The sequence below is a fragment of the Montipora capricornis genome, chromosome 9, assembly GCF_036669925.1.
Source record: "Montipora capricornis isolate CH-2021 chromosome 9, ASM3666992v2, whole genome shotgun sequence".
NCBI classification, from domain to species: domain Eukaryota; kingdom Metazoa; phylum Cnidaria; class Anthozoa; order Scleractinia; family Acroporidae; genus Montipora; species Montipora capricornis.
Window position 1 is genome coordinate 24,914,409 of NC_090891.1, and position 14,254 is coordinate 24,928,662.

At 38.5% G+C, this 14,254-nt stretch overlaps 1 protein-coding gene and 1 long non-coding RNA gene across 6 annotated transcripts in view; one reads left to right on the forward strand and one right to left on the reverse strand.

The window, feature by feature from the left end:
- The window catches only part of LOC138014914 (copper-transporting ATPase 1-like), a 34,559-nt gene that overhangs the window by 15,107 nt on the left and 5,198 nt on the right, over positions 1 to 14,254 (reverse strand). For 4 of the 5 annotated variants that reach the window (XM_068861797.1, XM_068861798.1, XM_068861799.1 and 1 more), the window contains exons 2-8: positions 10,376 to 11,435; positions 9,139 to 9,354; positions 7,225 to 7,388; positions 3,703 to 3,941; positions 2,619 to 2,784; positions 1,877 to 1,987; positions 112 to 378 (exon numbers count right to left, since the gene is read on the reverse strand). In XM_068861797.1, coding sequence (XP_068717898.1) covers positions 112 to 378; positions 1,877 to 1,987; positions 2,619 to 2,784; positions 3,703 to 3,941; positions 7,225 to 7,388; positions 9,139 to 9,354; positions 10,376 to 11,435 — 2,223 coding nt within the window. Of the gene's footprint in view, positions 1 to 111; positions 379 to 1,876; positions 1,988 to 2,618; positions 2,785 to 3,702; positions 3,942 to 7,224; positions 7,389 to 9,138; positions 9,355 to 10,375; positions 11,436 to 13,142; positions 13,216 to 14,254 lie in introns of those variants that run through there. The other variant, XM_068861800.1, reaches the window with a different exon arrangement.
- Positions 13,390 to 14,254, forward strand: part of LOC138015503 (uncharacterized) — a 1,774-nt gene continuing 909 nt past the window's right edge. The window contains exons 1-2 of the long non-coding RNA XR_011125571.1: positions 13,390 to 13,632; positions 13,785 to 14,254. The exon at positions 13,785 to 14,254 is cut by the window's right edge and continues 909 nt beyond it. This is a non-coding gene — a long non-coding RNA (uncharacterized lncRNA). The remainder of the gene's footprint in view (positions 13,633 to 13,784) is intronic.

Consider the following 14,254-nt stretch of genomic DNA (forward strand, 5'->3'; position numbering starts at 1 on the left):
TTCACATATGTCAATTGTGATATCTTCGTATGAAAAAAATAACTTTAGTTGCCTGATCAGTGTCGAAAAAGTTAAAACTGGAAAAGCAAGCTTTTGTTGATTGAAACGAACCTTAAGTACATCTCCACGTTGGACCAAATCCACATCAATGACTTTTTCGCCAACCACATTCAGTGTCCCTGGTTCCAGTGTGACCAGCACAGCTTCGGAGGGCTGCAAGGACAAAAGTTTAGCCAGCGCCTCTGACGTCTTTCCTTTTGCCACGTGTTCCATCCAGCGCCCAAGTGATATGAACACTAACAGCATGGGTGGGGTGTCAAAAAATGTCATTGGATCGTGACTACTTTCTTCTGCGATGGCAACAGCTACAACAACAATCTGATAACGGGAACAAGGAGAAGAAGGTATAAATTTGACCAACAAATCTTACTTGTCCAATAGTAGCCTCCCACCCACGAAGACCTTTTAAGAGTGTCTGCGTGCGAGGCTAGCCCAATAGTACAGAGGGCCCAATTGAAAGTAAAGAATCAGCTATTTTATATGGACGGAATTCAAGTCAGTTTCTGTATTGGCACTGCAAGTTCCAGCATCAGGAAAAGTCGCCTTGACTAATGTTTTGTTTCTACTTTATGAGTTCCCTGCTAACAGAGGTCTCTTTTCTTTTTGCGTTCGCCGGGCTGGCGAGTACGGGAAAAGAGACCTTTGCCCTAGGTCGAAACTCACCGTGTTGAGCATGCGTGGCAGTTAATTAGCGACCGAATCCTCACGTGATACTTCATGTTGTGTGGGCTGACGTAACAACAGCGGGATTACTGTAAAGGAATGCGCGGGACACAGCGGGCTCAAGTCACAGTCAGCTAACATATTATCATGGAGCATGCGTTTGAAGAGTGTAGTCCAAGGTTGTGGTGGATGGCGGTTGGATCAAAGAGAGTTTCGACCAATGGCAGAGGTCTCTTTTCCTGTACTCGTCAACTCAGCAAACGCAAAAAGAAAACAGACCTCTGCTGGCAGGGACCTTGACGAGGGTCTTATACAACAAATTCCCCTTTCAAGATATCCAGCCGAGCTGGCCACATTTACACAAGAGAACAGGCCAGACCTTAAGTGTCGTCCTCTTGGTGGGAGGATGGTGCTCTCACCACTGCACCGTCCCTACTTCAGAAAGAAAGAAGTGTTCTCCAATACCCGGGGAAGGGACTTAGCATATGAAGGGGTGGGGATGCTCATCGGAAATTTTGAATTAAACCCCTGAAGGAGACCAATCTGGGCTTTGCCCAGAATTTTTGGACACCTAAAAGAGACCATATTTAAAACATATTAAATATATATTTTTATATTTTTTATATTTTTTTCACGTGAAACCCTAAACGAGACCTTCACATCTACATATGATCGCGTTTTCTCCAGGACACCCTAACGGAGACCAAAATTCGGAATTTGCACCCCTGCGCGAGACAAAAATAACCCCACCCCTTTCATATGCGAGTCTCCACCCGGGCTCCATTACTATTACTTTTCTAACTGTATCAGATTGGAAACCAGATTTTTCTTGTGTTTGTGTTTGCACTTTCACATACAGTAGTATCTACAAGAAAATACATGACATTTCTACTAAATAGTATGTATGTAACTTATATAGATCAAAGCGTTTTTGGTAACATGAAGTGTTTTGAAAATACTTGATTCATCAAGTATTCTAAGTACAAACATCAGAGTGCAAGGCCTGTGAGAAAAAACCAGCTCTTACAGGTCAAACAGCTGGACATCATGCCCAGCATCTGGCCACAAACTAAGCCCCTGAATGTTGTCAATTAACTGTGAGAGGTCAAGTGAACGAAAAATGTAATAAAATATGAGAAAACCCAACACTCACAGAATACACATAAGCTATGGTGGTCGCCAGCATAATCAACACGTCCATGTTTGTGGTCCTATGTTTCAGGGCTTTATAGGCTGTTACATAGAAATGCTGTCCTCCAAAAATCTGTGTGTAAGCAAATAAAAATCAAAATTTAGCCCTACATAATCTAAACTCGACAATAGTTGATCTTTGGGAGCTCCAGCTTCAAAGGGGATCTCAACTCAAACAGACAATAACTTTAAAACCACGGGAAATGTTCACCAATAAAATTGTTTGAAAATTTCAGACCGCTTACTGCTGTTTTCAAACTTCTTCTGATTGCGAGTTTTGGATCACCTTTTCAGACTTTCTGAATAAATCTGAAAATTTCTGGTTGGGGAAACAAAAAAAACACACTTACCATTTAATTAATTTTCTGGTTCTTTTAACATAGCCCAAAAGAAAGTAATTTAGCATCAATAGTTTCCATGGATCAGTGAGCTAGTCATAACTGTCTATGCTAAATCACTTTCTTTTGGGCTACGTAAAAAAAAAAAAAACAGAAAAGTAATTTATTGATTTCTCTACCCTGATAAATTTCTTTGACATTACACTTACATTTACACTCCAATTGAATTTTTTGGACCAAATTTTGCTAACTGGTAAACAACCACTACTTACAAGTACATGTAGTAAATGCAGATCTTGCCTAAATTTCCAAGACAGCAAAAAAAAATTTTGATGCTCAGGATAATTTCTGCGATACTTGGCTCACCTGAACTGGTGTACAAAGAATAAACATGAGCAGATTTTCCAGTGACAGACCAGGAAACACCATTTGACGAGGTCGCTTGTTAAGCTCTTCCAGGATCACATAAGTTATGAAAATTAGAAATGTTGGCACCCCAAATATCAAGGAAAATAAAAAGGAACGCCTCCATCTGCAGAGAAAAAAAATTATCAACTTTTAAAGGATAGGAACTCTATTTAAGTGTCCAGTCTTCTAGTGGTGAAGCACTAATTAGAAACACTGAAAACTGAAATCAACAAATTAATGCAAATCAAATTGAATGTTGGTTACCGGAGTGCCCAGAGAAAAACCTCTTGGAGCACAGTAGAAAACCAACAAGCTCAACCTACATACGACGTCAGATCTGGGAATCGAACACAGGCCACATTGGTGGGAGGCAAGTGCTCTCACTACTACGCCAGCCCTGCACCCTATACTAAAGAAATGACCTGCCCTGAACTACACTCACGAAATGAAAAAACTTTCTGATTAATTTTAATTGTCTTAACTAAACTAAGATACCCGGAAAACACTACCAGTAATTCCAGTTGAACGTGAAGGACAAATAAAGTGATTTTGACATGCAAAATCCAAACACAGCCACATCATGCTGTTGCTGAACTCCTCTTAGAAAGAAATGCCAATGTAAAAAAATCTCTTCATTGAAGTCTCAAGCTTTGTTTAATCTAGTGGACAACAAGTGCTTAAATAATCATAGGGGAGAATCCAGATCACACAATCTCATCACATCAAACAAAATGTTGGTTTTTGATGAGAGGGGAAAGCCCAAGTACCCTGTGAAAATTCTCTCAGGGCAGACTATAAGGGCCTGCAAATGACCCTGAATCTGGAAATCAAACTCTGGATATGCAACCACCATTACACAAACCATGCTTCCCTAGGCTTGTAATCCCGATGGGTATTTAAATGTAGAAAAAAATCACTGACTATAACTGACAGTGGTTGCTCCTTGTTACTAACTGTTACTAAATGGCATTTAACTGTCACAAATTCCAGGCCAGGAAAAGATGAAGGAGCACAAAAATAACAGTGACTGCAATATTCTTACTTCTTTATTTCCTTTGAGTGATCAATTCTGCTCTTCTTTTCGTCATTACTGGACAAAGATGCTCCAAAACCCAGAGATTCTATAGCTTCTATGATATCACGAGGACCTGTCACTTCTGCATCATACCGAAATTTTCCACTACTGGTTGCCAAGGCAACAGACGCTTCCAGTATGCCAGGTCTACGTAGAAGGTTAGATTCGATTAAATGGACACAAGATGAGCAAGTCATTCCTGTTATCTGGAAATAAAGCAAAATTAAAATTAATGATACTGACCAGTTTAAAATTCTTTTTCTGGTTATACCAGTAACTCGAGATGTACATAAAAAGTGTTCTTTGCAATTAAGTGAACTTTGACAAAACCCTCTTTGGACAGAGATAGGCGTAGCTCATTCGGTTAGTACACAGCCTTCTGAGCCGGAGGACGCAAGTTCCATCACCGTCTCAATCAATAGACATCCGTTTCGACTTTCTTTTGATCCCTGTGACTGTAGCTTTGAATACCCATAAAACAGAGCATTGACAAAGGAAGGGGTTAAAAGACGCACACCAAGGGTCACAAGTTTATCAGTAACTCTGACATGTGTTACCCTCATAAAACGATGGCCTTTTATTTTTTTCTAAATGCCCGAGCGGGTGGAATTCTGCAAATCCTGAAATCTGATTGGCTATGGGAGCAGGCGGAATTTTTCTATCTTGCCTGCCAACCTGGGCAGAATCCTAGCCCTGGTTGCATGAGCTTGTGTAATGAACTTAAATTTCCATTTTTTGACACCACATCAAACAGATTTTTATTACACAAGAGGCATGAAAATATAATTAAAATGAAAATAATTGTCTGTGAAACATTCAGTTTGTAAGTCGCTTTCTGCATTCCCTATCAAGCGTGGTGCGAGTCAACAATTAAAAAAGTGGTTTCAGAGAGGAAGAGAGAGAGCGAGAGGAGAAAAATCAACAAGTTATTAACCAGCTAAGGATCGACCCGTATAGCAAAAAACTGTGACCTCAGCATTTTCAAGAGTTAGGTTACAGTTTTTTGCTATATGGACTTTCCAGATGGCAAATAACATATACTTTTTTTAACAATCACTGTAATGCCATCTGCACCAGAGAACCAGCGACAGGAAGTTAATGAAGAAATCAAAGGCAAATTCAGAAGTTTAGAAAACAAGACATTAACTAGATAATTCTTTACAACGAATAAACCATAACATAAGATCTTACAACTGATTAAAAATCATGCACACTTTGCTAAGTCTGAGTAATCCAATAAAGACAACAGGGGATATAAGGTGACAGCACCATCACGAATGCTGCCTTACAAAATAATTTAATAAGAAAAACAGGGGATCTGCAAAAGTTTGTTGCATTTCTTATCCACAACCTTTCTACTCCCTAATGTTTCTAAGGATGTAATACATAAGAAGATAACTTCAAAATTCAATTTTCCTCTCTTGGAAACAGTCCACATATGTCCACATGATGATAATGAGATGCACACCCAATTTTGACATCCAACACGAAGTGTCCCTTTCACTCTAATCATTTGCTACCTATTTCTACTAATAAGGTAGGGTAAAGCAAAGGTTCACCCCCCGAGAGGAGTTCCTGTGGTAGTTTGTCCCAGTTTCAAGGAAAAATTGGATGAATTAGTGCAGAGAAACGTCATCACGCCAGTGACAGAGCCAACAGAATGGGTGCCAAGTATGCTGGTAGTAATAAAGCCGAACAAAAGTCGAATTTTTTTACACCCAAGCCATCAAAAGAGGGCACGATCAGATTGCCTACAATGGAACAAATGGCTTACAGTAGACGGATTCTCGCAAAAGACGCTAGACTGCGAGCCCAGCTAAAAAACTACCTTTGACACTCCCTTCGGAGGCCACCGTTGTCTTTGCATGCCCTTTGGCATCAGTTTCTGGTTTACGTTAGCCTTATTAATTTTTGCACATGTAGCTTAGAGCGGTTTTCAATTGAGTTTCGAAAGTAATAAGCAAATTGCTTTGGTTTTGCATTACTTCACTCAGTGATTGGTTCGGAGTTCTCATGCCACTTTTTCAACCAATCAGAAGTGAAACCAAAACCAATTGAGGCTCGCGTGTGCACATTTTCCCGTGCTTTGTGTCGGCTATGTGTAATTACTTTGAATTTTGATTGGTTTACTGGATTGTCTCCGTCCTTTTTGATTGGCCAATGTTTTACGACACTCGATCATGAAACTCGCTCTAGGGTAAATGCAGCTATTTGTTCTTACTTGAGGAGCATCATTTGGGAGACATTTTGTGACACTAATAATTAACAATAATATTCCATGAGCATAGATAGCCAACGAGGCAAGTAGCGCCGAGTTAATGGCTATAATCTTCTCATATCCAACAAGCCCGAGTGGAATAATTGTTTTATTAAAAACGCCCCCAAAATATTGAAAACTAGACTACAATAAAAATAAAAAGACCCAAAAAATCACACATATGCTTGCCATGTTTGTAGATTGTGGTATAATGGCTCATAACCCTTGATGGCTTAGCCAATCAAAACTCTCGGATTGCATTATCCAATGATACAGTTTTTAATAACAATGGTTATTGTACATGTATGTATTCCGAGTCACAAGTGATACATGTTGAAGTTGGGGACACTTTGTGATGCTTATATGCACCTAATTACATGTAGGGGCTTTTCTGGACATATCTGAACTATGTCCTTTCTCTTATTAACATTTTCCCTAATAAGAGAAACACATTTTGCTTTTCCTTAGGGCCTGTTTATATGGAGAAAAGTTGTCCCAGGTATCGGTAAGACCCAGCCAAGTCAACTTAAGCGAGCTCACGTTTATAATTTTATAAGAAAAGAACTGAACCTTTTACCTGAGTCTGCCCATCTCAGTTTCCTACATGAGGAGACTGGAAAGACAGCACTTTCACATGCTCTCCTTGACCAAGTTGACCCGGCTAGGCAAGCCAAAGTGTTTACATGACAAAAAGTTGCCCCGGCCGAAAAAGGGTGACCCGCCTAGGCAGGGCACCCTTCTAGCTGAGCTAACTTTTTTTCTTGTGGAAACTGTTCACCATAAACTGTTCAAAGAAACGTAGGAAAAGTTGGCTCGCCCAGGGTAGCTTGGGTAGGCCTATGACCCTTCTACCCGGAACAACTTTTCTTTCTCCATATAAATGCACGGGCCACCAAGTTTACACCAGACAATTTTACTGATCATTGGTCTCTGGGTCAGATGTGAAAGAATTACTTAACGGACACTCAGGTATATTATAAGCAGAAAGGTCTACTAATGGACACTGTTTATCTGAACTTCACAACAACTCTGCATGTTTGCATTCCCGAAATAAATACACTGCAATAATTATTATTATATATATACTTTGTTTTCCAAGGATGTCTGCTCACAAGTGCTTCAGTTACAGTGAATGAGTGTTTTCTCTACAGTGAATGCTGAATAATATTTATCACTGTCATATAATAATTACCACAACGTTCCTATCCAGGGGACAAGAAAACAGTACTTACAATTATATTGACACAACCTTCTCCTTGGCCAACCTGATCCATTACACTACAACCAAAACCTAAGGCCTTGACATGTTCGACAATTTTGTCAGGAGTAATCCTGTTTTTGTCATATTTGACTTCAGCTCGTTGTGCCATGAGTCCAACCAAGACAGACTTAATGCCTGTTAAAAAAAAGTCAGTCATCAGTTGCTACATATTTTCGGTCAATTCAGGCACAAGACCTGTCTTGTTTAAAACATGGAGAGTACTAACCAAAGGTTACACTCATTGGGAAAATGAAAATGTGAGAGAGATGCCAGTCAGAGAGTCATGCCAAACCTGCAAAATTATCCACTTACACATCAGGATGGCAGTCATGGTAACCATAATCACAGTCTACCACCTGTCACTTGACACACTGACGAGGCACTGATGGGAGGGGTGGGTGGGAGTAAAAACTTTAATGACAAGTAAAAGCAACAAGTAAGCACTCTGAATTTGATCTGCATAGATCTGCAACAATGACCACACGATCCCCTGCACAACACAAATGGGAGCCCCTACAGCATCATTGTGAAACACCGCTAGCCAGTGATACCTAAATTTTGCACTCTTCCAAACTTTCATTAACCCATATACAAATTTCCAATGGTTTATAAAAGCACTATACCAATGAGGTATCCCCTAGATAGAGATTCATCCAGCAGATACAGATGTAGAATTTTATGTTCGAGTGGCAAGAACAATATCTGAGCGCAGAGAACAAGCCAGATATTGTTCTTGCCACTCGAACATAAAATTCACATCTTCGAGCTAACGTGTAATTTTCTTAGGAGCGTTTTGCTCACCCTTTTTCTTTCTAACACCGAGAACAAACTTTATTGTAAATTGCAGCTTGCAGCACGGCGGCAAGAATTTCTTCAATTTTCACATTTATTCTTCACTTGCAAGGAACTCCTCGAATAATTTTAAGTTGTATGAAGTTTTATTCTTTGTGTTAGCATTTTCTTGTTTCTCAGAGAAGGATTTTACGTCAGTTTCAGAGAACTTCACGAATCTATCGCTCACCATCTTTCACTCACTGTTTGCACAAACAACCATGCAAAGGCGGGAAATGATGTCATCAATATCCTCACCAGTGAGGATATGGATCGTATTATTTTATGAATGGTGTATTTTTTAGTAAAACACTCCTGTCTATTATAATAAATAGCATTATCTACCCTTCCAACAACTAAGCCCTGAGATAAGCCCAGAAATGCAAATACATGCAATCAGATGCACACTAACTTTAATAAGCACCACATTGAGTACCCTTGCTCTTATTCCTAGCTGACTTCAAGATCACTCCCACCTAGGAATACAGACGATTTATGGAGTGTCTTGACGACCCCTAAGACCCTAAGAGTCAAAAACGAAGAAAGTAACATAAAACCCTCAATTTGGCTAACCCTAGGCCTAAAACCCAACTTTAGGCCTAGTTACATGTAGGCCTAGGGTTAGCCAAATTGAGGGTTTGAGGTTACTTTCTTCATTTACAAGTCTAAGGGTTCTTCGTTTTCGAGACACCTGATTTATGACACAAAAGTGTCCCCTTCACTGTGCTTCTCAAGTAAAGATAAATGACACTAATTTTACCAAAACCCCAAAATAATGCTTATCTCACCACTTAAAATATCATAACGGTACCTTACTGTTAGAAATACAAGTAGGTACAGGTAGTACATGTAAGCAAATGCTTATTAAATGAATGGGACACTGTTTGCAGATAAAAAATGGCCATGCATCTAATTGCGTGCATTTTGGGACATAAGTGCCAGGTTTACACCTTTTCAACTTCAGTTTACTGCCACATTGCAACTTAGAATCATTGTTTAAAGAGTAACTGTCGTAACTCTGTATTATATGTATACCATAGTAAAAATGTCTTACCATATTTCTTACTGAGCTCCTTTTCAATGCTGCCAACACAAGATGCACACGTCATTCCAGTTATGCGAAGGTAGAGCTTATCCAAGTCTTCTTGCATCACTGATTCACTGCTCCATAACTTTCCAGTAGTTTTGCTAAAAGTCACTTCCCAGTCATTGTCCAAGCCATATGATACTGCCACGACACCATTATCCTGGCTTCCACAGGCCTCTGCATCTGGAAAAACATGTGAATTAATTCAGGGTCTTGCACAATAGAACGATTATGAAATACAGCCTGAGTCAAAATGAAGAAGATACCAAATGACCCACTCACAGCTTAGTCGTTTGTACAGACAACAATTATTACTTGCTTTGCAATCTTTACAAAGGTTTGCATCACATAAATAGGAAAGATTTGACAGGAAAAAAGGTAAATTAGATGCTTTTGGGGGAAAGATTCATTGTATTATTGGAATGATTTTGTTTGAGATTAGGAGCACTTGAAAAACTCACATTAAATTCTGAGTCAGTTACAAGCAAACTAGCTGTAAAGCAACTAAATGATAATTAACTAGAAAAGCGTATCACTGTGACAGTAATATTTCTTATTTTAATGAATGACTGCTTAATTTACATTTTGCTTGTGATTGGCTCTGAACTTGATGTGAGATTCTTAGGTGCACCTGAAAGGTTGTGTCTAGTTTTGATTAAAAACACACTATCATAAACCCTGTTAATGAATTCCTTACCACAACCATGTTTCTCATAGATGATGATTCTTAAATTTCACATGATTTGCAGGGGAAAAAAATGTGCTCTCCAAGGAAAAAAATACCAGTAGTTATGTTACTTTTTGTGGTATATATTTTACCAAACAGTTTTTACTTCTGAAAATCAACAATAATCTTTAATGTTCCGCTTCCAGTAAACGTACAAGTAAGAGTCAACAGGTAATAAATAAGCTTATTCATACCACTTAACTTTAACAGGTACTATGAACAATATTAACCATATTTCCTGAACAATAATGAGGGAAAAAACCTTTTTCAAATCCACTTCCCAGTCAGTTGAGAACAAATATTTACTGTAACAGTTGTAATTTGATATACATGTAGAGAGCTGATTCATAATGATAATAATTAAATGAAAATCTATGATTTCCTTGAAGGAATTCAGTCAAAAGCATTCATTCTTTATCTAACCTCAACCAGGAAAACAAACTACAAGACTCAAAGGTGATTTTTTTTAGAAGCTACCTTCAGAAAATGATGCATCAAATCCCATGTCTTCAATTCCCGCACGTAAATCCTCTGGTGTTGTCACAACCTCATCATACTCGATAGCTGCACATTTGTCAATAAGGGAAACTTTGATGCTCTTGACACCTGGCTTATTGGACATTGTTCCTTCTATTGTTTTTACACAAGACATACAAGTCATTCCTTCCACATTTATCTCTGTAGTACGCACATTCACTGTGCCTGTGTCAGCTTTGGACAATAATTGTGCATCAAATCCCAAGTCTTCAATTGCCACTCTTAACTGCTCGGCTGTCACTTCAGCTGGAGAATAACGAATCTGAGCTGTGTTGGCAGCAAGAGACACAGAAATGGACTGCACACCAACATGCTGACAAATGTTTTTTTCAATACTTTGAACACAAGAATTGCAAGTCATTCCTTTTACCTCTATCAACACAGTTTGCAAATCAGTTTTCTGGGCAAATGGGGTCAAAGGCAAAGATAATGATGCTTCAAAGCCCATGTCATTGATGGCTTCCTTTAGTGACAATTCATCTGCAAACAATGGATTGTACTGAATTACAGCTTCCTCGTCTGGCAGTGAAACTTTCACTGATAAAACCCCAGGGTGAATCAGCATTCCCTTTTCAATGGTCTTGACACAAGAATGGCATGTCATCCCTTTGACAGATAAAGTCACTGTTTTGTTTTGTTCCTGACAATCGTCATAGATTTTGTCATCCTTATTCTCTTTCAGTTTATCCTCTGACAAAGCTATTTCGTGCTGCATCAAAGTATCTACAATCCGTTTCAGTGATGCTTCAAATCCCATTTCTCCAACAGCATGTGTCAGTGTGGTTGCAGTTGTCTCTTTCGGTGAGTAAAGAATCATTCCTTCTTTTTTTTCAAGTGACACATCTATTTTTTTCACCCCACCAACGGTGGAAATGTTACCTTCAATGTTTTTCACGCAAGAATTACAGTGCATGCCTTCAATGCCAATGTATGCAATTCGAATATCCTCGTTATTCAGCTTTGAAACTTCTGGGCTGCAAAGTTCACCTTCTATGGCAACCTGTCCGAATGAAAAAAAAAACAAACAAAAAAATGTAACCTCTGATTGTAATACCTACCATTCCCTCCCCCCAAAGAAAGTTGAGACCACCTCAGTTATTTACCATTATTCCACAGAAACAATGTTTTGCATGAGACCAAGGGATGGGAGTATGGTTGGCCTTAAATTATTTCAAGTTATAGAGCTAAACTTTGAAAAATGGGAAAAGTATTCATTCTTTTTGTCCAGGATTGCAGATTTGTTATATCAATCACTAGGCAAACCTCTGTTGACTTAAGGCTTAGTGTTTTTGCATGCGTTGTACCTTGTGTGTCATATTAGCAGTTTAAGGATAATTATTACACCAAGCACATTTGCCAAATACACGTAGTTTATCATATGGGTTCCTGTCCAACAGTTTAAAGTTCTTTAAGAGCTGCCAACTGGTTGGCTTAGATAGTTGAGCATCAGGCCACTGTGCAGAAGGTTAAAGGCTGAAAATGCAGTTGCGCCAACACTCAACTCTGTCTTCGAATAAATGAAGAGAATGGGCTGACTTCACATTTCAAGAAAACTTTCTTGAGTTTTCTGTTACAAGGACTACAAACCATATAGGACCCATTTCCTAGTACATTGTAAAAGTAACCAAATACATGTAGCGTTACTGTACATGTAGTTTGAAGTTAAAGAATCATTCTGTACTCAGTGTTGAAAAAAATGTATAAGACAAGATTGAAAATTGCATTAAACTAGTAGGTATTGACTCCTTGGAGTGAGAGATTTTACTCTGTGGACCTATCGCAAGATGATTTCACTCATCAATGGGGACAATTTAGGAGTCAATGGGCTAACAACCACCTACGTATACATCCACTCAAAAACCGTGCCCCCTTTAAAGCAGTATGGGCAAAGTTCCCCAAACATGATTACAAATTTAATTTGTCCAAAAAGACCCTGAGGGGTGTAACTAAGATAAAGACATCCCTGTATGTTAGAATAATTCTATTGAGATAACCATTAATTAATTTTGCAGTTTTAATTTATCAAAGGAAGCACTTTCTCTGCAATATTATTCTTAGACCCCAAGTGTAATGGCACAGCCAGCTAGAGTTCAAACCTGTAAACTCTGGCACTATTATTATTGTTCTAAATGCACCGCCAACAGAACCAAAACAATCAATGGTGGCTAGTGCATCCACATGTGGCACTGCATGTACAATGCATCTGTAAAGCAAAGCTAAAAACTATTATTGAAATGAAAGAGAAAATGGAACATATTTCAGTAGAGCTGAGTCACTAAAGACCAAATTTAGTGAACCATTGATCAACAAAAAATAACTGTACTTTTGCCTGTTGAAAAGAATACTTTACAACCTCCTTGAACCAAAGAAAAATAGACAAGAATTTGCCATTGAGAATCCCAGATAATCATGCAATTACCGTGATTCTCATACAAGAACACAGTCTAATAACGAACATTCTACATGTACATGAAATAAACTAGTACTAGTGTTCACTGAACCTCTCTAAAAACCTCAAAAAGCAAGGTAACATTAAAATAATATAGCTATCAATGTCATTTTACCCTAAAAAATCGTAGTTGAAACAATTCACTGCAACAGGAGTTAAAAAAGAACAAACTTAACTGGCAATAGGACAGAACTACACTAAAAATATTATGGAACAATGTATGACAAAAATAAATCAGCACTCTCGTGGCGAATTCACCTCAAAGTCTGATAAATTGACTCCTTCTTTGAAGACACAATTAAGCTTGAAGCATTATAGTAAAATCCTAAATAACGTTATCCAATCTTTAATTTAATTCATATCACTGAATGGAACAATCTCCCAAATGGACACAAAAAAAAATATTTGGCTTTCAATATTTGACAAAATATTGTTTTGAAAGACAATTCAAGGAACAACAGCTGTATAGAGACAATAGAAACGTTTTGCATCTGTAGTGAGACCACACCAGCTGTATTGAAACAATGACATTGCAAGAGCCAATAATTGATAAAGGTACCCTGTTCCTTTTTTGTGTGTTTCATTCTTTTCACAAGATTTTATCGCTAAAAGGACAAGATAAAAACTTCGACATTTCACTTGTATCTGACATCTCTAAAAGCATCGAAGGAATTTACAAAGAAGCCTTCACTCAAGTTTGGGCTTTTCAGATTAACTGGATTTGAAAAAAGGTGAACTGAATGCAAAGGTAAGCTAAAAAATAATAACTACATGTAAAAAAATAATTGCAAGGCATTCACTGATATAAACCTTCTTAATTTTAGGCACCCAATTATTATGGCTAAAGGTACGAATATAAAATACCAGTTTGTGATCAATTATTAATAATTTTTCTTCAAGGAGATGGGGAATTTTAAATTTTACACTCAATCACAAGTACCCGCCAAGAGCTGATGGTGGCCGAGGCCTTAAGTCAGTAGAGGCAGAATATACTGGTAACCAAAGTAAAAGTAAAAGTAAAGTGGTGCATTTATATAGCGCCTTTATCACAAACGTCACAAAGGCGCTTTACAATAATCAATTTACCCCCAGCGGACTGGAAGCATACAATATACAGGCGCAAATGGCAGCCGCTTCTAAGCAGTCCATGCATGCTGGTACTCATTTTACTGACCTCGGAAGGATGGAAAGCTGAGTGAACTTTAGCGGGAAAAAAGGTCGCCAAATATTCCACTCTCGGCAGAACCGGGAATGGAACCCGGGACCTTAGGGTCGGAAGGCAGAGATCTCACCACTGCGCCAGCCCCTCCGCTCAAAGTAAAGGCAGCTGTTAACCTTTACAGTAACAATGATCCCACTATGGGACTAGT